This window comes from Leptodactylus fuscus, chromosome 1 (genome assembly GCF_031893055.1).
Source record: "Leptodactylus fuscus isolate aLepFus1 chromosome 1, aLepFus1.hap2, whole genome shotgun sequence".
Taxonomy (NCBI): Eukaryota; Metazoa; Chordata; class Amphibia; order Anura; family Leptodactylidae; genus Leptodactylus; species Leptodactylus fuscus.
Window position 1 is genome coordinate 283,379,317 of NC_134265.1, and position 23,863 is coordinate 283,403,179.

Consider the following 23,863-nt stretch of genomic DNA (forward strand, 5'->3'; position numbering starts at 1 on the left):
TTTTAAGATGAGTACTTGAAAATGCTGCAGTCTACACCAATCACCTATACAAAAAAAAGATAACTCAACATTTAAATGCATGGTTAAATTCTGGAATGGTTTATCAAATGCCCAGCAACTTAGTCAAAAGGCAAAGTGTAATGGCTGAAATGGCTGATGATCATCTACAATATGAACCATATTTTATATTTAATCCTCTATGCAATCACTGACATGTAGTCACACGACAGTATTAGATACAATAATTTTTGTTTGGCAAACTTGGAGCATCTGACATTCAGGGGGGAAAAAAAAAAAAAAAAATCAGATTGCCAGTTATAAATCTTGTGACAGTGAAGAGATATCAGTGCCAAGCCTAACAGCACTGATATCTCTAGCACCGGGGCACATACTGATAGAGCACTGGATTCAGCACATTGTCAGTTTTATAGCTGTACTAGCTGGTACCCGCGACTTCGTCTGCGGTGATTGTAGAAGTGGGTAAATACAGGCGTGGGTAAGGTTTTCGTACTGTGTATAAGGTATGGGATATGAAATGTAACTTTGTATCTTGTTTTTGCTGTAATTCAGACAATACGTGAGACTTTTGTGTTGAAGTTAATTTGTATTTGAGCTGCTATATATACGGTGTTGTGAGAAACTTTACATAGTGACTTTGGGACAGAGGTATTTGAAGTTAACCCTTTCCTGCCGATGGCATTTTTTGATTTTCGTTTTTGACTCCCCTCCCTCTAAACCCCATAACTTTTTTATTTCTCCGCTCCCAGAGCCATATGAGGTCTTAATTTTTCCTGGGACAAATTTTTCTTCATGATGCCACCATTATTTATTCTATATAATGTACTGGGAAGCAGGGAAAAAATTCAGAATGGGGTGGATTTGAAGAAAAAATGCATTTCTGCGACTTTCTTACGGGCTTTGGTTTTACGGCGTTCACTGTGCAACCAAAATGACATGTCCCCTCTATTCTGTGTTTCCTTACGATTCCGGATACCAAATTTATATGGTTTTATTTACATTTTGACCCCTTAAAAAAAAATCCAAAACTGTGTTTAAAATTTTTTTTTTGAAAAGTCGCCATATTCCGACAGCCGTAACTTTTTTATACGTGCGTGTACGGGGATGTATAGGGCGTCTTTTTTTGCGGGACTGGGTGTACTTTGTAGTTCTACCATTTTCGGGAAATGTTATTGCTTTGATCACTTTTTATTCAAATTTTTATCAGAATCCAAACAGTGAAAAAACAGCGGTTTGGCACTTTTGACCATTTTTCCCGCTACAGTGTTTACCGAACAGGAAAAATATTTGTATAGCTTTGCAGAGCGGGCGATTTCGGACGTGGGGATACCTAATATGTATGTGTTTCACAGTTTTTAAGTACTTTTATATGTGTTCTAGGGAAAAGGGGGTGATTTGAATTTTTAATCCTTTTTATTTTTTTTTTATTTTTTTTTACTTTTTTTTTTAAAAAAAATTTTTTGCATTTTTTAGACCGCCTAGGGGTATTGACATGGGTGGGGGGTGTCGCGGATTGTCAGAGCGGTGGGGGTCGGCAAACATGGCTTCTCCGAAACGTTAAAGAGAGCCTCCTGGAGTATCGTTAAGGTGAGGGGCAAAGTGGTAAAGTATATGTATATGTGATTGTGTGGGGTTAGGGGCTAGGCTGTAGAGGGCAATATGAATTTTGTGGCTTGCTATGGTCCAAAGTGTGTGAGATTGCAGAGATGGTGGTGTGGGTTTGGGTTTTGTGGGGGTCCTGGCACAAACGCATGTCGAGCGGTTTTTCCGTGATTGAGGAACAAACATCCGAACATGCAAACATCCAAACACACAAACCCACAAACTCACAAACTTTCACATTTATAATATTAATAGGATAGCAGTGATGTCAGAGGAAATTAAAGGACCTCTTTAGAGTTATTCTATCATTAGAATACCCTTTTTAAAAAAGAAAGAGGCTGTCGCTGGAGAGTTTTCAAGAGCACTGGGAATGCCCCCAGTGCTGTTTGAGTGCAGGGGGACGCCCCCAGTGCTGCGAGAGAACTCATTAACATAAAGAGGAATTTTTCTTCTTTCAAATTTGCCTCCTAAAAAAAAAAAAAAAAAAAATGCAGGGAACACATCCTTTGTCTTTATGGATACAGAATATAAGCATCCAAAATATATATATATATATATATATATATATATATATATATATATATATATATATATATATATATATATAATATGTACCTGGTGCATGACAAAAGAGCACATTTGTGGCAGTCTAAGTTGTTCAGCGTGTGCACCAGGAACAGTTCCTGCTGCACAGCGGAACATAAACACCAAGCAGTGTAAACAGCCTTCGAGAGAGGAGCAGCTCCTAGTCTCAACAGCAACATCAGATGAGAAGGAAACAACCCTAAGCCACAGGGAAGCATCCTAAAGGAACAAAAATTTGACCAATAACCAACACACATCACACCTTCTGAGGCTTGAAATCGTACTTCACGCAGTGCTGGAAACCTTTTCCTTTGGACTTTATGGATGTGACAATTAAGCAGCCGCCAACAAAATGTGCAGAATAACCAAGTCCTTTGTTAGTCCTGAAGCTTTAAAAAAAAATAACCAAAAAAACATTAGCAATGCAAAACGTCAGTTAAATCCAGGCCAGCACTTTAAGATTATGTTCACACTGCAGTTATAGAGATTCTTTGTGGTCATCAGCCATAGGACATTAATGGTAGTAGAGTAACGGATAGAGACTGAGCCCCCTTTGTCTGTCTCTGCCTCCAATGACTCTAATGTAAAAGTAATGATGGACGCTGTCTTTCGTCATGCTGGACTATTTCTTCCGTCAGAAAAGAAAGAAAAAAGGTACAGAAGAAAGCTTCCATCATGTTTTTTTACATTTGGATGAAGGCAGACAGACACTTGATCTGCGGAGGTCCAACACCCATTACCCCAAAGATCACTGCTACTGTGACAGCGCGGCTCTCGGTATTGCTTACATACCGCATGCCGTGCTGCTCATCCACTGTACAAATTATAGAAGCAAGTGTAAGCATTACAGCTCCATCCCTCTAAAATCTATGGGCCAGCGCCTGCAGTACCTACACTCACCACTATAGTTTGTACACTGAATAGTGCCAATTAACCCACTCTTGTATTATATCTCCATCTAAACGAAGGTGCTGATATAGTTCCATGTATGGCTGTTGGTTGCTACTGGGCATGTTCACCGACATTACAGTGGTACATAATCAGAATACTATCTTATTGCGATCACTCAGATGTCAGACAGCTCTGCCAAACAGATTAATCTGTATAATCTTATTCAGTCGAATCTGATTCATTTGGTAGTGCATGCATATGGTTAAGGAGATATTGCTCAGGTACAGTCTACACACAAAAGCAGTTACCATCCCATTACATTGTGCCTGGATGTTAAACACATTAGAACAAGTTTTGGTCTCAGAAGGAATATTCCAGAAATGATATCAAGAATCTACATAGGCAGTATATTAATAGTATCTTAAAGGAGATCGGTCAGCTCTACTGACTTATTTGTTTCAATAAATACTTAGTTTTCCCTCATGAAATATCCTGGAGAACTTTTCCTTAGGGCTCGTTCACAAGGGGCAAGAGGGGGCGGATTTTGGCGCTGAATCCACGTCAGAATCCGCCCCATCACAATAGCGATCTATGTAGACCACTAGCTTACTTTTTTCCATGAGCGAGCTGCCCTTTCTTCAGGCGGATTCCGCAGCTGAATCAGCCCCGGGCATCCGCCTCGTGGCAGCACACTCCAGACTAGGCCCATTCATTTGGGCCTACTCCGGAGCGGGAAGCCGCGAGTGTTGGAGGCTGCGACGGGTGTATTTTGGTCCTATTCTGATACGGCTTCCCGCGTCAAAATCAGGACCAAAATACGGCCCCCTTGCCCGGTGTGAACTAGGCCTTAGTGCTCAAAGTTGCCCAGTTCATCATCTATTCCTCCAAAAAATGTATAAAGTAAGAAGTAGGTATGGGCCTAAACACTCTCATACTGCCCAAACAGTGCTGACAATGTCAGAACTCAGAATCTGTATTGACACATCCCTCTTACAAGCGGAAGGTCAATATATTCACACATTTCTAGGAGGAAAAAACAAAAGGAAAAGCACAACAAAAAGAGTAATTAAAATAAAGCAAACAAAAAAAGATGCCCAAAAGAGTTAACAGGCTCTATCCTGTATGGTGCAGCATTACATCAATTTACATATCATTACTAAACCACAGTGCAAAACTACTAGCTCATAATCAATCTTACACAACCGTGTCATATACAGAAACAATATATGCACATACCAATATAAATAGGGTTTTGCCTTGTCCACGTTGATGTTGTTTATTGGATCCATTCTTAGCCAAGTATGAAAAGTGAAGCCATTCTGATATGGCCATTTCGCTATTGGAGGTAAGGCAATGGCCTATAATTCAAAAACAAAGTCAGTAAGCAATAAAAAAAAATATAATAATCTCTCAATCTCATTTTACTGTTGTGCCACTGTGCACAACTGTGTACTTTGATTCACCATAAAAATGACAGCAATGCAAGTAACAGATGTATGGTTTAGTAATGTCACAAAGTAAGGGTGCATTCACACTACGGATACGCCAGCTCATTCTGAACGTAAAACACGTTCAGAATCAGCGGCGTATAAAGCAGATCCCATTCATTTCAAAGGGAGCCGGTATACGAGCGCTCCCCATTGAAATGAATGGGCTGCTTTTTTCACTACGAGCGCTCCCATTGAAGTGAAAGGGAAGCGCTCGCATGTACGGCTCGGCGTGTGAATGGTGCCCAGCGCTCGGCTCATTCTGAGCCGTACACGCGAGCGCTTCCATTCACTTCAATGGGAGCACTGGTAGTGAAAAAAGCAGCCCATTCATTTCTATGGGGAGCGCTCATATGCCGGCTCCCTTTGAAATGAATGGGATCTGCTTTATAGGCCGCTGATTCTGAACATGTTTTAAGTTCAGAATGAGCTGGCGTATCCGTAGTGTGAATGCACCCTAAAAAGAAGTAAATAGGACTAGATAGGTAGATGGATAGATAGATAGATAGATAGATAGATAGATAGATAGATAGATAGATAGCGCAAATGCACATTTGAAATATCTGAGAAATTTAAGCAGTGCCATCTAGTTTGTTGTTAATAATAATAATTTATTATTATTATAATTATTATTTTGATTACTTATATAGCACCATCTTATTCTGCTGTGCTTTACATACATTATCAGTCATCAGCCTGTACAGGGCACACAATATAAATTCTTTATCAGTATGTCTTTGGAGTGTGGGATGAAACCAGAGTACATGGAGGAAACCTACTCACTCACACACATGGAGAACATACACACTCCTTGCAGATGCTGTCCTTGACAGGATTTGAAACCAGGACTTCAGCGCTGCAAAGCTGCAGTGCTAACCACTGAGCTACCTTGTTGTCCTTCTTCTTTAAAGGGGTTGTCCAGGATAAAATTTAATTTCTAGACTAATCTAAACACCCTCCTCCTGTCTACATTCTAAATAACAATTTAACAAAAATGTATATTTTCCCATGTCCCTGGGGCGGTCATGTGACCATCTCAGGGACGTTTGCTGGTTATCTGGTGACGATCATTTTTCCCTACTCCCCACCTACTCCATCATACCTACCTTTCTTATTCCAGGTAGGGCTTCTTCCTGCGGGATGGCTCCTCCTTGTTTTCTGACTGCCGGCAAGTGCTACAGACCCAGCGCTGCTCTGTGCAAAGGATAATCCACCTCTACTGTGCAGGTGTGGGAGCAGTATCAGAGAGGCAGTAGAGGTGGATTGTTGGCTACAGAGCAGCGCTGGGTCTATAGCACTCGCCGGCAGTGAGAAAAGAAGAATGGGCAGTCCCGCAGGAGGAGACTGGAAGGAAGAAGGAAGCAAGCATATAATGGGGTCGGGATTGAGCCAAGTAGGTAAGGAAGAGCTAGTAGTTGTGAGCAGGATAGCTAGAGAGTCATTGAGGGGGTGTGTGGAAGAAGGAGTGAGGTAGTTAGTGTGGAAGTTAACATAGCATGTAAACAAATACAGGAGATACCAGGAGCTCCCAGAGACTGAAAATATGGCTAAAAGGTATATGGGCGCATCTAATAACTCATTAATAGCACTAATAGACCTTTACAAACAAAAATAAATAAAACTACATTAAAATAATAATAATAATAATAATAATAATAATAATAATAATAATAATAATAATAATAATTAAAAAAAAAACTTCCAATAATGTTATTTTTTATTTCATTACATATTTTTAATTTATGGCTCAAGTAAAATGTTACTGTGACATATCACTGGTCCTGCATTTAAAACACTTAAGCGAATTAATGCATTTTACCCTTAAAACAACAACCTTTTATCCTTGTCTGCATTCCCACTTTCATCACTCTAGCTTTAAGAGACCTAGTATTTTGTGGTTGCATAACTTTATGACCACTTTTTATTACTTCTTCTTTTTGAGAAATGAGAGGAACAGAAAACATCAATTCTGGCATCTGAATTTTAAAAGTTACTTCCTTTACCATGTAAAACAGACTACGGGAATTTTATTTTTGGTATTGTTATGAATTTGGCAATACAAAAATTGTATGTCCCCCACCACCACCACCAACAAGGGAAAGAAGAAGAAATCATTCTCATTCTCCTCTCCCTGAACACTGTCAGCTGCACTTGCTGCCCTGAACAGTAGCGTCATTCCGACCTAAGAGCAGATCTACTATTGATGGCCTATCCTAAGGATAAACCTTCTAAGTTTTTCCCCAAAACAGTTGCAAAATCAACCCTGTTTGCAATGTGTGCATCATACATGTAAAAGAAGCAGAGCACGCCTATCATTTTCTACTTACTGCAGCACTCTTCCCAGGAAAGTTGAAAAAGGCATCGGGTCCATACTTTTGAGGCATGTGCTTTAACACCGACAACAGCTTCACTGCATGAGGAGGCTTAAAATATAAAGAAGAAATGCAATACAGTCAGTCAAAATAGTACAAAGAAAGACTATAGAAACACACACATTTATATGCCATCAATATTGACCAAAAAAGAACAACTTTTCTTGCAATGACCAGCTATGCTAAAAATATGACACAAAGAACCTGTAGGGGAAAAAAAAAAAGTTAAATAATTGTAAACTAAATATTTTACTCTACATGGCAAGAGCCAAGGTGCCTCGGGGCTGTAGTTGAATATTGCTCCCAAGAGAGGCAGGCGCCAGGAGCATCGAAGTAAAATGATAATTATTTTTGCTTTATTATCTGTGAGCAAATAGGAAAATGGGGCTACCTAGGAAACAAGCTCACCCAAGGGAGCAATTTCTCCCATGTATGCTTTTTCTATTCATCGTAGATGGATGGAATATGGTGACAACCCCACTTATTCTCATATACTATGCAAGATCCTGGGCCGCCTAGAAAATAACACACTGAAGGAAAAAAGGGGTAAAACCTAGCACGGATCTAGGAATACTAAAAGATTCTTACAATGGTATCTAGTCTATGTAATGTTTTAAAAGCTAAAAAGTATAGATCTCATGTGATACCCTGTAGGAAATCAAAAAAAGATATAGATGCACTGACGACAATTTCTATAGCAAACAGCTGTGAGAAGTACAAAGCCTCTAAATATTTCAGCTTTTTTAATCCACTGACAGAAAATCGTGAGAAGTGTGAGAAACTGACACAAGGTATATGAGAATGTTGGAGAATATTCAATTCTGCGCTTATTAAAGGAGCTGGCCTCAGTATGAACAGATCTGCATGGATGATCCTTTTAGCAGGGGTACTATTTCTTTTTTATATTCTAACATCCCCCATGTTAAATTTAGGGCTTCACAAACTTGGGAAACTGATTTAGGATATACCCCATCTTTGGCTAGATGGAATCATTGTTGTAACACTGTATCACGAGACAGCCATCAGGTTTCACTATCGGAGACATCTCTTAAATTGCTCCACAGGGCCTACTATGTTCCCAAGCACTTTAGGGCTTGTCCCCCAGTGCATGCCTTAGGATAGAAGGTTTATAAACACAATTTTTACTGTATTTACCAGACAACTGGTGCCGACACCCTCGGTCCTTCTATTAGGGGATAAACCCCTGAAGTCAATAACAAGATGTTTCGCCTAATACAATATGTTACAATGGGCTATCCGTGTTCATATTGTCTCCCAGTGGTGAACTCCCAGGGTAGCACACTTTGAAATGTTACATAGGACTTATCTTACTCTAGGACTCATCTTACTTCACCCTTGTACCTGGATTTCCACTCTTCAGGTCCGCTTGGAGAACCAGAAAATAGAAACCCAATCCGCTTAAAAAGAAAAAACAATTATCTGTGGAACCCATGATGGGGTCCGCCAGGTTTCCGACCAAAAAATGCAGAGAGAAAAGTCCTGCTTTTCTCTCTGTATTTTTTAAACAGATTTGGGGACAGATTTCCTGAATGGAGAGCAAGTGCTGGTGTGAACCCAGCCATATCATGTTATATGAGAGCATAGAATCTACACAAACTTATGCATATGTCCTGTTTGAGAGTATGGCACCCTTAGCTTCATTATGTAGCCCCTCAGGGTTTGAGACTGGCCCTTACTCTGACCCCATGACTTTATCAATTAAGAGTACTTCAGTAACGTTTATCTCACATTTCCACAGTTTAATACATGTATATTTTCCACTTCCCTTGTATGAGAGATCCCTCCTCCTTTCCATTTCCCATTTGTTTCTTTCCTTCCCTTTATATTTTTTATATTATCATGCTGTACCTCATTGCTTTTGTATTTGGTACTTGTTTTTTTTGTTTTTTGTTTTTTTACTGCCCCCCCAAGGAGTTTTGTACATTTTGTATCTGTATTTTTTTTTTTTTTTTTTTGGTTAATATTTATAAACCCTTTTTGAAACAATACAAACTAGCTGGCCACTTTATTGTAAATTGTTTACCTAGGATGTTAAACATGATAAAGTCAACTTACTAAAATATTCTTTTTAAAAGTTTTTTTTACCGACATCTATAAAGCCCGGCTTCACATTTCCTACTCACACCTTGGCAGCCACACCTGGAGGGGTTTATGTCAAGTGGCTTTCGATAGATGTTGTGGACTAACATCTTCTGCCATGCGACATACCCCTCACCATGTGGCCATATTATGGATGGATTAGCATTCTGTAAAGGGGTGAAAGAAGCCAACTATGGGGTATATCTTTGAAGACTTGTAAAAACTATTTATTAGTAAGCTGACTATTTTGCTGTCCAACACAAGACTGAATTGGATCTATAGACAGGTCAAGCCCATTAAGCTGTATTTAATATGAATGAAAAAAAAAACAACTCTGAAAAGCAAAAGGAAATAACTATTACCACACGTAAGCTACAATTTGTCAATTCATTAAAGGAGTTTTTCTTACCCAATGTCCTTTTTCTCCCTGAAGTTTGCTGAAAAACAGCTTTAGCTCACGGACAGTGATGCTGTAACTTGCTAGAACACCCAACATGTCCACCAAGAGATCTGCAGCAAATAAAGCATAGACGAACAAAATCACAATATATACAGGCACTTTGTGGGGAAAAAAAGGAAATTATTGATTTGGTTCTTTGGTTTTTTGGGTAAGGATTCTTTCACTTAGGCAAATGACTTATCAGTATTGGCAGCCGATTGGTAATATAAGTTGACAGGTTTAAACCCCTCCTATTCTTCATACTGACATGTCACACTACATTCATCACTGTATCATAATATGCTATTGTAATGTTAGATTGTTCAAAAGCCTATGAGTAGATGAGGCAGTGAGGTATGTGGCGCCGCTCACATGCTCGCACAATCAGTGTTGTATCATTACAATGATACAATAATCCAAAACCTTAGTTTTTATGCACGTTTGTGTATAAGATTATGTTCACACTATCGTTATTAGTGTAAGTTGCTGTCAAGCTTCCCTTATATTTTTTACATTGGGGTGAATTCAGACGGACACCAGGTGTAGGGGGCTCCATTTGCATATGTCATTTAAAGTTATTGCTCTCATAACAGACATTGACTAGCGATAGTGTGAACCCACCCATATATGCACAAAAAAAAAAAAAATTCCATCTCAGTGATAAGGGAAGGAAATGCAAATAAATTAAAGAGAGAAAAACTAAATTGTAGAAAGAAAAACAAAAAGATTAACAGAATATAACTACTTAAAGGGGTTTACTAGTCTAAAAAATATTGATGACCTATCCTAAAAATTGGTCGATAAAATCTGATCTGTGGGGGTCTGAACCCCCAAGAGCCCAATAGATAAGCGGTCAGCAGCTGATACTCAGACATTGGAGCAGGAACCAGCCAGCTCTCTTTGTGTACTGGCAGAACACACTAGAGTCACTACAGCTGGGACATGGAGTATGGAGGGCTCTACAGTACAAAGCTGTAAGGACTACGTTTGCCATGATGCCGGTTCCATACAGATGTCTTTGATGTATGTGTGAGTCCTTATCTCACATAGTAGAAAGAACAAGGGAGTACAGGTTTTTTTCCTGTACCTTGTCCTTATCTGTGGCCATTGTACAGTACAGTTATCATATTCCCTAGCTGGAAACAAGTCACACAATGATACCTGCAATCATGCCGTCAACCTTGTCGATTCTGTTCAACACCAGTTCAACCATTCCAACTTCAGTACAGACCAAGAGATTGCGGATGCTTTTCTTCAGAATGGCAGTAAAGATGCTCCAGATTTCCGCCTGACAGGTGACATCACATTTGTCCAGCAGTTCCACCATACAAATAATGCTCTCTCCCTCTTGAATGATGAAATTCATCTCCAGGTCAAACTGCCCGCCTACAAGCTGAAAATACAATGGAATATAGGATTAATACACAAGATGGCTGCACTGTACAGAGTTATTAAATAGGTTGCCAGTCTGGGGCACAAATAAGCTGATCTAGGGAATTATCCACCAACAGGAAGAATTTCATAGTGTAAAAATTACCTGAGCAGATTGATATACCATTTTGTAGAAGACTTAGCACGATTTATAACCTATTGATTGAAATTGAAATTCCTGTACTTAGTTCTACTCAGTGATACAGACCTATATGTCTATGTATGTTTATACATAGGCTACCAATCTACCAATCGGAAGGAGGCTACCAATCGCTCAGTGAGACTACCTACTTGACTCGAGCACAAAAAGGTCAGAAATATAAATGAACATCACCTCCGTCATCCCTACCATCTCCAGGAGAACAGGGTCTAGCGTGCAGAGTATAAATGGTTCTACAGGTTGCCCATGTGCATTACTGTTCTACTCAATTCTATGGGAATGATGGAGATAGCAGAGTGCAGCGTCCAATCGGACTGAATAGAGCAGTAGCATACATGCACAACCTGACACTTGCTTCATTCATTTACGGCAATGGGATACCTTTCTTGTGATCGGTGGGAGTCCCAGAAGTCTAATCCTCTTAGACAGTTATCCCCTATTGCCATAAATATGGCAAAACTTGTACTAACTGGAATATCCCTTTGAAGCTAGACCACCAACTATTTTTATAATGCCATTTTGGTTTAACCCCAAAAATGTAAACAATGGGACAAGTGTATATAATACTGCTTTTTAAGTTATGACAGAAATCTTACTAAATAAAATAAATCTATATTACATCTAGTAATACCCCAGCAGCCGTACACTTATATTTTATAAACTGAATCACCTGGTATAAAATCAAGGTTTAATATAGAGAAATACTTCAGGCAAATCAGGAAACTAATGAGTATTAATGTACAATATGCATAACACCTTGCAGAGTCTCAGCTGGGAATATGCCTGGTGGTTGCATCATATAAATCTATTCCCTCTTGTATTACACAACCTCAGTATAGTAACAGACAATTAGCACTGAGATGAGCTCCGTAAAAGGGACATCATTCAGTCGCCATAAGAAAACCTTTAAAAGGGACAATATGGACAGTGTCCGTTCTACACAAGTTTATTTCCTCCGGTCCTTTATTTCCCCATGCACCCCTTACAATATGCAAATATAGATTTCTCATTCACTCCATTGTGTTCCATTCTTGATCCAACATGCCAGACTAAAGCACTGAATGTAAAGATATATATAATGAATATGAAGGCTTGCCCCTTCTCTGTGATTGGGAGATTTATGAGCAACAGAGCCAGCCATATAACATATCTGGTGGTTGTGTCCCAAACCTCGGGGATTTTGGGTAGAAATCTTTTTCTCAGATATACATAGCCACATTATCACCCCGGGCCTTAGGTTTTACTGCATATTGGGATTACAGAAATTCTTGGTTTAGTTGATGGACGTGTACAGTACTTACCATAGCTAGGCAAAATTTAGCATCTCAATGGAAAAGGAACAGGATCCCTACATTGCCACTAATATGTACTACAATTAATGCACATCTGCACTGGAATAGACTGGAACCATGCTCAGAATAGTCACAAACAATGGGCAGTCTGGCCTTTCCTCTTTTCACAATATGCAGTTTAGTGTCAGACTCTCTGCTTGTAACTAGAGTACTAAATAAATGGATGGCAGTCTTAGACAGGAGCAGGCAAAAGGATGCGATTCTGAGCTCTGACACAGTCTCTGATTGGATCACAGAATTACCACCATAAATAGTCTTTCAGGCACCAAAACTAGCTGCACTGATTGCCCAGGTATGATGAATGCTAGAGAAGAAAAAAATCCAACTGCACCAGAAATATTAAAATATGCAAAGAGTTGGAGTTTGTGGAGGCGATGAAAGGTCCTCTTTTATTGAAAAGTGTAGTGCAAGGCATCTACGTCCGCATTTGAAGGCCAATTTGGACAAATGTGACCCAATGGATATGGGAAACACTCCTGATGTATACGCTGAATGTGCATTGGAAACAGTATGAACAGTCTTACAAGAAAACTTACAAGTGCAATGACTGTGAGCAGTGATTTAGGATGCAAAGAATGGCTGTGAAGGAATGGGATATTAGTTCAGACAGTAATAAGGATCATTATAGTGGCTATAAATTTACTGCCAAGAACAGGTCAGGAACGTTTTGGATTGGTTCCCTACTTTACTTTGGATCGAATCCTATTCCCATCACTAATTTAAAATGGGCACTCTGATCTGGTCATTTATGACTAAATCCACAGGAAATGCCATAAATACGTAATAGATGCAAGTCCAACGTCTGTTTTACTGTGTAACATAATTCCACAAAAATAAGGCCAGTCTTTTCTTCCCGGATCACAAGAGTCATGGCACTGCTTCAGCCTTTCATTAGCTATAGTGGGTCACCATATCCTGTGTTGGTGTGTGGGGACACCATCACTGGCTCAGGAAACCCTACTCTCCAGGTGGGCCGAGTGTACATTTGCTTTGTCCCTTTTTTTCCTACAGTAATTTTCCCTGGTTGAACAACCTCTAAAGTCTGAAATAGAACATAAGAGGACCTTAGAGGAAAATTTTCTAATTTTTCTGTCTTCTTCCATACACTACAAAATCTAATATTTTCCTCTGGGCATACATGCACAACAATATCTGTAACTGCTAATAACCAGGAAGATGCACGCAGGAAGGGGTCCCAAAAACCACATGTCACTTACTGATGAACAACAAGATAAAGCATTAGGAAATACACAGACAATCGAAACGTAAAACCACTTTTCCTTAAATACAACATAATGTGCCTCTATTATAGCACCATTATTTACTAAAGGGTTTCTAACTGCAGAATAAAGACTATGTTCTCCTTGAGAGAATGACAGTCTAAACAGTACATAAAACTGCTTGATAAAATAAATTTGCTTTTAGAACAATAATACAAATCCAGAGCACCGCAAGTCAAAAATATGATATAATGAAGGTAAAATAATAAAAGTCACTGAATTGCACTACAAAAGTCTGTTGCTATGTAACACATTATACACGGAGAACTCATAACGGACTTTTCATACTAATGTCCTATCCACTAGATAGGTAATCAGTGTGCAACCGGAGGGGTCCAACACCAGGGCCTCATACAGGGCAGCAGCTTCATCAGGCGTTGGAAATGGAAGCAGTGGACGGGGAGCGCACATAGACTGCTCCTATTCAAGTTAGAACAGTGCAGCTGCCCTGTCCACTGGGGTAGTACTGGGGAATTTCAGCAGCGTTCCTATTAATTGATTAGGAGCAGACTGCTTAGGTTCCCAGTCTACTGACCCAGCTTCCAATGCCTACAGGCTGCTCTGTTGATATGTGTAGAGTCCAGTTGTCAGATGACATACTGATAACCTATCATCTGGATAGGACATTAGCATAACAATGTCATTTGGGGCTTGAAAACCTCAAAAAAAAAAACAAAAAAAACTAAAACACATCTCCAATGACGACTTTGCTGTTATTTGCACCCCGACCAAACCTAACACATTCATATTAGTCTACAGGCAGGGCCACACAGACTTTCTACAGTGAGGCATCACAGGTTTCAGAAACTATGCAACTTCCCTTCAGCAGCTTCAGTAGCAAGTGTGTAACCTTTATTCACCCTATGTCATCTCGTGAAAATTATATGTACATGCAAATCCGCAAGGGAGATTTATGAAACTGCCTCAAACAAAACCTCTGGTGTGCACAGCATCCAATCATACTGCAGTTATTTCTTTTAGTGCACATAAAAAAAAACTAAAGTCATGCTGTGATTGATTTCCATGGATAATAAAGGCAGGAATTGCCCAATGACACCAGGGATCCGCTCTGATCAGCTGTTTGACTACTATGGCCCATCCTTAATGGTTTACATCACAAACCATCTGCACCATTATTGCTTACCTATCCTAAGGATAAGCCTGATCCTAATGATCTGTTGGTGGTCACAAATGGTGGTGTGTGACATTCTGGTTCTCACTATCCTTAGAACTTCACTATGTATGCCTATAGCGACTCCGTTGTCCGCCGCCTGGTCCAGCGTACTCCTGTGCCTCCGGTAACAGTATGGCCAGTCAATTGGCAGTAAGGAACATTCATTTATCCTTTTGTATGGTAACATTTGCTATACTGTAAAGTACTAAAAAAAATGTAAAATATGATATGGTATGATATACATACTACACATTTAAGCAGCTTAAGCCATACAATGCCATGGTGTGGGGGGGGGATTTCTTTTCTTCTATTGAGGGAAAAATCATATATTAGGCTAGGTTCACAGTAGCATTCCAAATACGTTCAGGGTTTCCATTTCCAAATCCTATTGAAAAATGCGGAGAACAAAGTCTTTTCGGGCGGAAACCCAGCAGACCCCATTATAGTTTATAGGACCTACGGGTTTCCATGGGTAAAATTTTCTTAAGCGGATTAGGTTCCCATTTTTCATGTCCCCAAGTGGACCCCAAGAATGGAAAGCCAAACTCTAGTCTGAACCTAGCCTCAATTTAACAGAAAAAAGTCCCAGGCATCTAGTATTGTAGAAGTCTTGGTTTTTGGGTTTGCAAGCCAGGAGGAGCTGGAGATGGGTCAGGAAGAGGGCACAGCTAATATTCCCTGTAGCAAGTGAGCAGGCAGGTACAAACCTGGGCACTAAACTTTCTGAAGTGTAATATCTATTGGTCTAGGGCAGTGAAGGGTAAATGTAAGACTCCTGTTGATCTAGCAAAGTAAAGGGATCAATGTGAGGAATACTTGACCACAAGACACTTTGCAAAGTAGATTACATATTTGCAAAGTGTGCTTTTTGCTTGACAGAGAAATCATTGCAAAGGCTACTAAACTTGGCCACACATATTAGACTAATGGGCTCCACAAACAATCTAATGTGTACGGTGACCTGCTGAATGTCACCTCGACAGCAAGTGTCATCTGCTTTGTTCTGCAGGGAGATAAGCTCTTGTCAGAAACGTCAGCCAGAGGGTTGAGCTGTTATACAAGACGCAAAGCTCCCTTCTTCCATTCCCTTAGGACATTATTGTACAATATTTCTCATTGCTTTCTAGCCTTATCTCATTTTAAGTATTGTGTAAAAGAAGTTTCACACTGTGCATTTTACACTGATAGTAGAAGTGGTGTAAAGGAAGTTAGGGGGCCACATTTCTTGATATGACTGTTTGATGTCAGTGACGTACTTGTATAAAGAGCTTTTCTGCAATAACAGATAATGCTTCCCAGATATATGCAACTAAGGTTACGTTCACATTTGTGTTCAGGGATCCTAAGCCTAATCCGTATAAAAAAGCGGTTACCTTAGGAAACCCGTGGATTCCATAGACTATAATGGTGTCCATGTGGCTTCCACATGAAAAATGTGGAGAGAAAAGTGCTGCAGATGTGAACCAGGCCTATGATGCTAACTAACTAACTTATTTAAATAAATGCTCCATAATATGAACCCTGCAAGTCTACTGCACCAGGCTCAGGGGAACGCTACCCAAACTCCATGCACTTAATCCTGCCTAATGTGGGGCCAAGGACAAAACAAACATGGTTTTGTCCAAGGACATACTTTGCCTAAACCAACCTGGCATTGGCTCACATTACCAAAGAGCTATGAATATTATGAAAAAGAGCCATATGATCCTTTACATATAGAAGCCAGCTGTAGGGAAAGGGGCTGTATGTAGCTATGATCAGACTGTACCAAAAAAATGAACAAAAACCACATGCAATAAAACGTCAGCTAATAAAACCGGGGAACCATTCAGTTCTTGTTTTAAAATCAAACACCGGAAGCTCATAAAGGAAGGTGTGCACTGTAAGCCCTATGGTACAGTTCTACCTAGTCAGGCTGAACAATACAAACAATTGAAAAAGAAGAGTTCTGAATACTGATTACATGTCAAAACTGAAGATCTGATGATTTGACGATTGACCCTTGCTCACAGCTATAGAGTTAAAATGGAGTGGTACAGGGCATGTATGACCACTGTCTCCACACTGTTAGTCCCAGTGATCAGACAATAATAATTTTATTTATATAGCACCAACATATTCTGCAGCACTGTACAATTTGTAGGACATGTAAAAAAAAGGTGTTTAATTGGTCGGGAGTGGTAAAAACAAACAAACAAAAAAAAAAAAAACCTAAACACAAAAATCAAACTCCCTTTTCCCAGTGCAGTCTGGTCCTCCCAGACAGTTGTTTTCGGCCAGGGTGTCTCTGTTGCACGTGACCACTGAAGGCAATCAGCGACCTCAGGGAAGAGCACGACGTCCTGGGCCACTAATTGGCCTCATCAGACACATGACCACTAAGGCCAATCAGTGACTTCAGCAGAAGGGATACGGGACGTCACAGCCAGCGAGCAGTTTCACTTTGAGAAGACGCCGGATTAGCAGGACTATAATGGGGTCTGCTGGGTTTCTACCTGAAAAGGCTGAAAAACGCAGAGAGAAAAGCGCAGCTTGCAGAACTTTTCTCTCTGCATTTTTAAAGGGGACTGGGGAACCAAATCTCTCACCAGAGAGCAGAGGGGGGGGGGGGGGGTACACTGACTGACAAGGACATGAAGGGATAGGTTGGGGGCAGCAAAAGGAACATGCTGATGTACCCCAGTAGATTACGCGCCGTGTATTTTTTTTTTATTTTTTTTTTGCCACTGATCCATGAAATTTCAAGTCAATACCGAGTCAGATCCCTGAAGACAGAGCCAGACTTCCAATCCATCAAATATTAGAGCATCCATTACTTTTTCATCAATGGCCTTTGAACATTGTTAGTCTGAATAGAGCCTAAATGTCAATAAGATTTGTAACATTTTGGTCAGGTATATGAAGACCTGCAGCCACAAAGCATACATTGCTAATCTTAGTAAATACACAATTACACAGTACAGAGCCAGCAGGACAGTCCATTGAAAGTTTATTGGCCAGATTTAGCTCCCATGAAGGCAAGCTGAGTTGCTGTGACCACTACAGAGACCAGCTCGCAAAGAGACTTTGGTTCCTCATTTGCTGTGTTAGGATACATAGGTGTAGTATGCAATCGAGGAGTGACCCCCACTATAATCCGTATGAGACCTCATGCTTGGTATGGATTCCTGGCAGTAAGGAGACTGAACTTTTTAGCATCTTAAATGGCCAACTTAAGCATTACAGTACAGGAACATATCTTTATTTATAGTTCCTCAGCAGGAAACTGTATTAGCAAGTTCCTAAAATACTTTTATTATCTAAATTGCTCCATAAATGTGTGCTACATAAGGAAAGGAAACCACACAGTAAGTAAATGTCCTGGCGACTGTTCTAACTGGCAGAAAATGTGTACTTTATATCTAAACCCATCACAAGAGCCCCTCTGCTACTTAATGGGTTTCTCTCATTAGGGCATCCCTTGTCCATATGCCCTATGCAAGTAAGTGGACATGGGGGGGGGTCTCAAGCTATTAGCAGGAGCAGATACCCATGGTAACTATGTGATTGATAGGTCCTGGGTTTCAATCTACACCCTTATATATGGTTAAAAAAATAATAATATTGTGTTATTTAGAAAGTAGACGGGAGGAGGGTGTTCAGTGTAGGGATTTAATTTTATCCCAGACAACCCCTTTAAGGAAGAAGAGCAGCAAGGTGGCTCAGTGGTGGAATCTTTGGTTCGAATCCTGCCAAGGACAACATCTGCAAGGAGTTTGTATATTCTCCCTGTGTTTGTGTGGATTTCCTCCCACACTCCAAAAACATACTGATAGGGAAATTGTAGATTGTAAATCCATATAGGGCTCACAATCTACATTTAACAAAAAGAAAAAAAAAAGTTAAATTGCCCACACATAAGATATAAAGTAGAAATGGGAAATCTTGAGCAGGGGACAGCTGTTTAAGAATTCTAGGCAAACAATGGTTGGCAGTGGCCAAGAGCAGACCAAGTTATTTGTCAGAAAGAATTTTCAGGCCTCGCTGTCTCAAACCACACATGTATAACATAATTGGTTGGATATCGCTCATCATTTGTCAGCTTTGTCTATCCTGTTGCACGTAAGTGATTTGATGGACAATTGACAGGCAACATGTCAAACATACCCATAATACCAAGTTACCCAAAAGAGGCCAAAAAAAGTGTGATTTTTTTGGTCTGTCTGGTATAAATCAGCATAGGGTGTAGCACAGTCAGATCTCATAGGAGATAAGTCACTAATACAAGTGTCTGGCAGTAGCTTATGCCTCTCCCTATTGAGAATACACAAAGGGTAGTGGGTTTCAGGATGAGCATTTGGCTTCAGCTATATAAGGTGTATGCCCACCTTAAAGAGGTTTGATTTTACATCCTTCATATTCTCCTCAAAATGACAATTTTGGAAATGTATTTTTGAACACATTGACAACTGGGCGTTACCCCTTTGGGTGTCCATACTTTTTCACACTGTTCAATGTCAGAGTCTTTAGAGACACCCTGAATGTGACAAGGGGAATAATAACACCTAGTTGTCAATGTATTCAGAAATTTCTAGAAGGAATAAGAGGAAAAGCAACACAAGGGATATGTCATTACTCCTCTAATGGGGCTTTCCAGATGGACCAGCCTCAATTAACTACACCTCAATTAATCTGCCTTTCAGAGCAGTGGCTGAAACCACAGCTCATGTACCTGAGATCTGAGCTGCCGCCAAGAGCCTTGGCCACCACACAGAACAGAGCTGTACGTTTGGTTCCATTCCCTATTTTAGCTCTGACACCTACTATGAAGAGCAGATATGTGGGGGTCCCAGGTGTCAGACTTCCACTTATCCTAAAGACAGACCAGCAATATCTTTAACCAAATATACCCTTTGAAAAGATTAACAGTAGATCAAATTCCTGATCGAAATATACTTGTGTAAATTACCATAAAGACATTTATGACCAAGCTAGATTCTGGAATATAACAAAAAGAATAACCTAAAGAATGTGAACTAGACTGCAGAGAAAATAACAGAATAAACTAGATTTAACTCCTATAAATTATGCAAAATAGAGTTAAAATCTATCTGAATTTAGTAGTCATAGAAACAGGTTAAATAAAGACCGTATTAAAATAGAAACTAATGATACCTTTACCCAGATTTTAACCAGTTACACACTAACCTAGCACAGTTTTTCTTTTTCCCCCACTTGTGGCCTACATTCAAACGAATAGACAGTACAGTAGGAACATAAAATAAAACTGTATCACATCTAAATGAATATATGCTTTACACTACCACAATCCTGGACACAGAGTGATGACCAATAAATAGTATTTTCTGATGAACACTTAAAGAATCCTGGACTACCAAAATAATATCAAATATTGATAATGTAGCTAAAAGATAGGCAGAGTGAGAGTCTGATACTCAGTACCCCTGCCAATCCCCTTGTACACCGCCCTCACTGTTGATCACGCACAGTGCTGTACTTTAAGCAGTGGCTGTACCTGGTATTGCAGCTCACTAAAAAGTAGAACTACTCAAGTGAAAAGAATGGGCTGTAATACCAGACACAGCCACAACAAAATGATCTGCCTAGGACATCCTAAGGGGGCACCGCATTCAGGCACAGCACCACCTACTGAAACAGCTAAAAGGCAGGGAGTGCTGAGAACTGGGCCACCACCCATGTAAGATATGAGGAATTAAAACATCAACTTACATGAAAATGGGGCTTCAAAGCTGAACAACAGGAGGCATATTTGGGAAATGTTAACACTTCTACAAGGTACTGGGATTAGATTTATAACCAGTTTACTCATTTTAAGCAATTTGTGCAAAATTTAGTCATGTTTCAAGTTAAAGAACTATTGCTCTGGTCATTTGGGGAATTCCAATGTCCAAGACATATTGCAAGAGTTTTTTTGTTTTTTTTTATTTAACTGGATTTCCATAGGGTTACTTTAATTTCCAGAGGCAATGAGTGGCACCAGTGTGAACTTACAGAACATCCTATCTATTAGTGTTGTCCTTGGTTGTTCATGGTGTATGTCTGTGTACTCATTTTTTCATCTTCATCTGCTGATTACTATGTTTTTTTATGTATGATTTATAATAAAATATTTAGTAATTTTTACATATATATAGTCTATTGGTTTTTCACGCGGCCCTTTATATAGTTGAACTTACAGAACAGCCATTTACCTTACACACTTATCGCATACTCACTAATAAGTCCTCTACTCAGAAAATGGGGTGTCCCATGATCCCCATTTACTAAGGCAATCAGCTCTTCAGTGTTCCTATTCAGTACAGGGAAATAATGCATTGCAGTGACCGCTCCTTGATTTATAATGACAAGTGAATATGAAATACAACAAGAAAAGATCTTAAGCCGCAGAATAGGGTATGCTTAAAATGCTAAGCTTCAAAATCTGCATTGATTTTTTTCTATATCCCTTGTGATAAAGGTTTTTCATTCGGCATACATTAATGTGGCCACTGGGATTATTGCGCAGAATACCTGATTATTCCAAATATGTGTAGATGGGTGCAGGGAGCGACTAAAATAACCCCATATACAAACATCAGCACATTTTTAAGCTGACCGTAATTAAAAAGCAACGAAGAAACAGAAAATTAAACTGAGTAAAGCGCCTCTATGCACACATCCCCCAATAGCCACTCTGGAGATGGAGATGTCCTGACACTGCCTACACATGCCAAGGTTACCTTCCAAGCACCCTAGCCAAAACTAAGAATTCTGTAATAATGCAATCGTTTTCAATACGCCTATTTACATATAGGATAGTTTGTGTCATCTTGGGAGAAAGCCCTTTGACTACTCCATTACCTCAGCACAGCACACTGCTGCCTTTAGCAATCTCCTTTTTCTATTTTCTTAGCCTTACATATGGCAATACAGATGGTGCTAGACTACTCCATGTCAAGAACAGCAGACTCCAGGATCATTAGGAGATAACAAGAAGGAGTGGAGAGAAATTGGGTCAGAGAAGATGTTGTATACATTCAATGCCTATGTGATTTCAGTTTTATACAGGCTTAAAATGTATAAAAACAAGTCGAAAAGTATAAAGTGAAAAGCTAAACGATACACCTTTATTATAGAACACAAAATAGCAATTGTTACAGAAAAGGTTCTGCACAGTTGGTGTATATTATTATTCAGTATAATGCTAGAAAATAACAAAAAGTAGACCTAAAACACTAACGTGGTACAGCTATGGTTCCTTATACCTTGTCTTAGTGATTTATGTACTATTTCCCACTAGCATGTGACCTCAGATTTCATTTTTGCATTATGATTTTTTTTTATTGTCTGCCTTCCATAACTTAAAATTTTCTGTTGACAGAACCATATGAGGGCTTATTTTTTGTAGGACAAACTTCATCCTGGTACCATTTCATACTCCATGCATGTATAGAATACATGTACTAATGTAGTGTCCCAGTACACTCCTTCTTGCCATTATAATAGTTGTATGCTATGCAATGTCATGCTTTTCACAATGTACTAATACTGAGTATCACTATCTATCTGTATTTCCTGTGTGCATACATTGTGGTCATTGCCATGTACTATTCTGCTGCCACCTATGTTTCACTCTATGTAGGTGCATGTGATATAGGATCCCAATCACTTCATACACAGCACGAGCAGAACTTTTAGCAAGCTGTGGGTGGAGACTTTAGCCCCGCCTTCCTCTTAACAGGGGAAAGGAAAGCAGAGCAGCCATGTTGTGGAGAGTGTAGTGTGTGAGGTAACAGCACCTGCTGCTACTCCAACTCCAGGCAGGATTTTCAGATTCCTCCTGCCAAACCCTAGGAGCTACATGGTGAGTCTCACAGGCCATGTAAGATACAGATTCTCCTAGGACCATTCACCAGTCCATACAGAGGGGATAACAGCCATACTGCTACTGTCTCCAAGGAGAGAACCTGACAGAAAGGAGCAGCTAGAAAGGAGCCTTCCTGCATCCCTGGACCTAAAGAAGGCCTCCGCTCATGTCCAGTGCTCCGTGATTACCAGGCCATGTGTATTAGGTCTGCGCCCGGCTATCGGATACCGTGGCCCAGTAACCGTGAGTAACTACATATACCCCAAATTAGTCACCTGCCGGGAGCCAACCGGTGAAGATCCCTCTTCTGTAGCTATAACCTGGACTGTGTCTCCTCAATACTCTAAACTATCAAATCTGAGGAAAGTTGTGTCAGCGTCAGCCATTACCTGTCAGCTTACAAGGGAATCCTGCATCACATGCACCCGCTGTATTGTACATGAGACTGTATCACTGTGAGGTATTGCTGCACTTTATCAGAGTCCTCAGTAAAGAAACTTTTGGTTAACGAGGACCTTTCACCATTTTGCCCACAGGCAGTTCTATATACTGCCGGAAAGCTGACAGTGCGCTGAGTTCAGCACACTGTCGGCTTTCCCAATCTGTGCCCGGTGTGAAGAGCTTACGGTCCGGTACCGTAGCTCTTCTATGGTCAGAAGGGCGTTTCTGACAGCCAGAGACGTCCTTCTTCACAGAACAGCCAATCGCGCTGTGCTGTGAGAGCCGGGAGGAACGCCCCCTCCCTCCCTGATAATACTCGTCTATGGACGAGCTGTATGAGCAGATGGAGGGGGCGTTCCTCCCGGCTCTCACAGCACAGCGCGATTGGCTGTGCTGTGAAGAAAGACGTCTCTGGCTGTCAGAAACGCCCTTCTGACCATAGAAGAGCTACGGTACCGGACCGTAAGCTCTTCACACCGGGCACAGATCGGGAAAGCCAACAGTGTGCTGAACTCAGCGCACTGTCAGCTTTCCGGCAGTACCGTATTTTCCGGACTATAAGGCGCACATAAAAACCTACGATTTCCTCAGAAATCGTAAGTGCGCCTTATAGTCCGGTGCGCCTTATATATGGATGGAAGCGGTGGCAAAGTCTGCGTGCCGC

General features: G+C 40.3%; 1 protein-coding gene across 2 annotated transcripts in view; it reads right to left on the reverse strand.

Annotated features, from left to right (window-relative positions):
- Positions 1-23,863, reverse strand: part of LRBA (LPS responsive beige-like anchor protein) — a 426,487-nt gene that overhangs the window by 387,856 nt on the left and 14,768 nt on the right. For both annotated transcript variants that reach the window (XM_075287867.1, XM_075287860.1), the window contains exons 2-6: positions 10,656-10,887; positions 9,465-9,565; positions 6,911-7,006; positions 4,333-4,454; positions 2,468-2,594 (exon numbers count right to left, since the gene is read on the reverse strand). In XM_075287867.1, the coding sequence (XP_075143968.1) occupies positions 2,468-2,594; positions 4,333-4,454; positions 6,911-7,006; positions 9,465-9,565; positions 10,656-10,887 (678 nt within the window). The remainder of the gene's footprint in view (positions 1-2,467; positions 2,595-4,332; positions 4,455-6,910; positions 7,007-9,464; positions 9,566-10,655; positions 10,888-23,863) is intronic.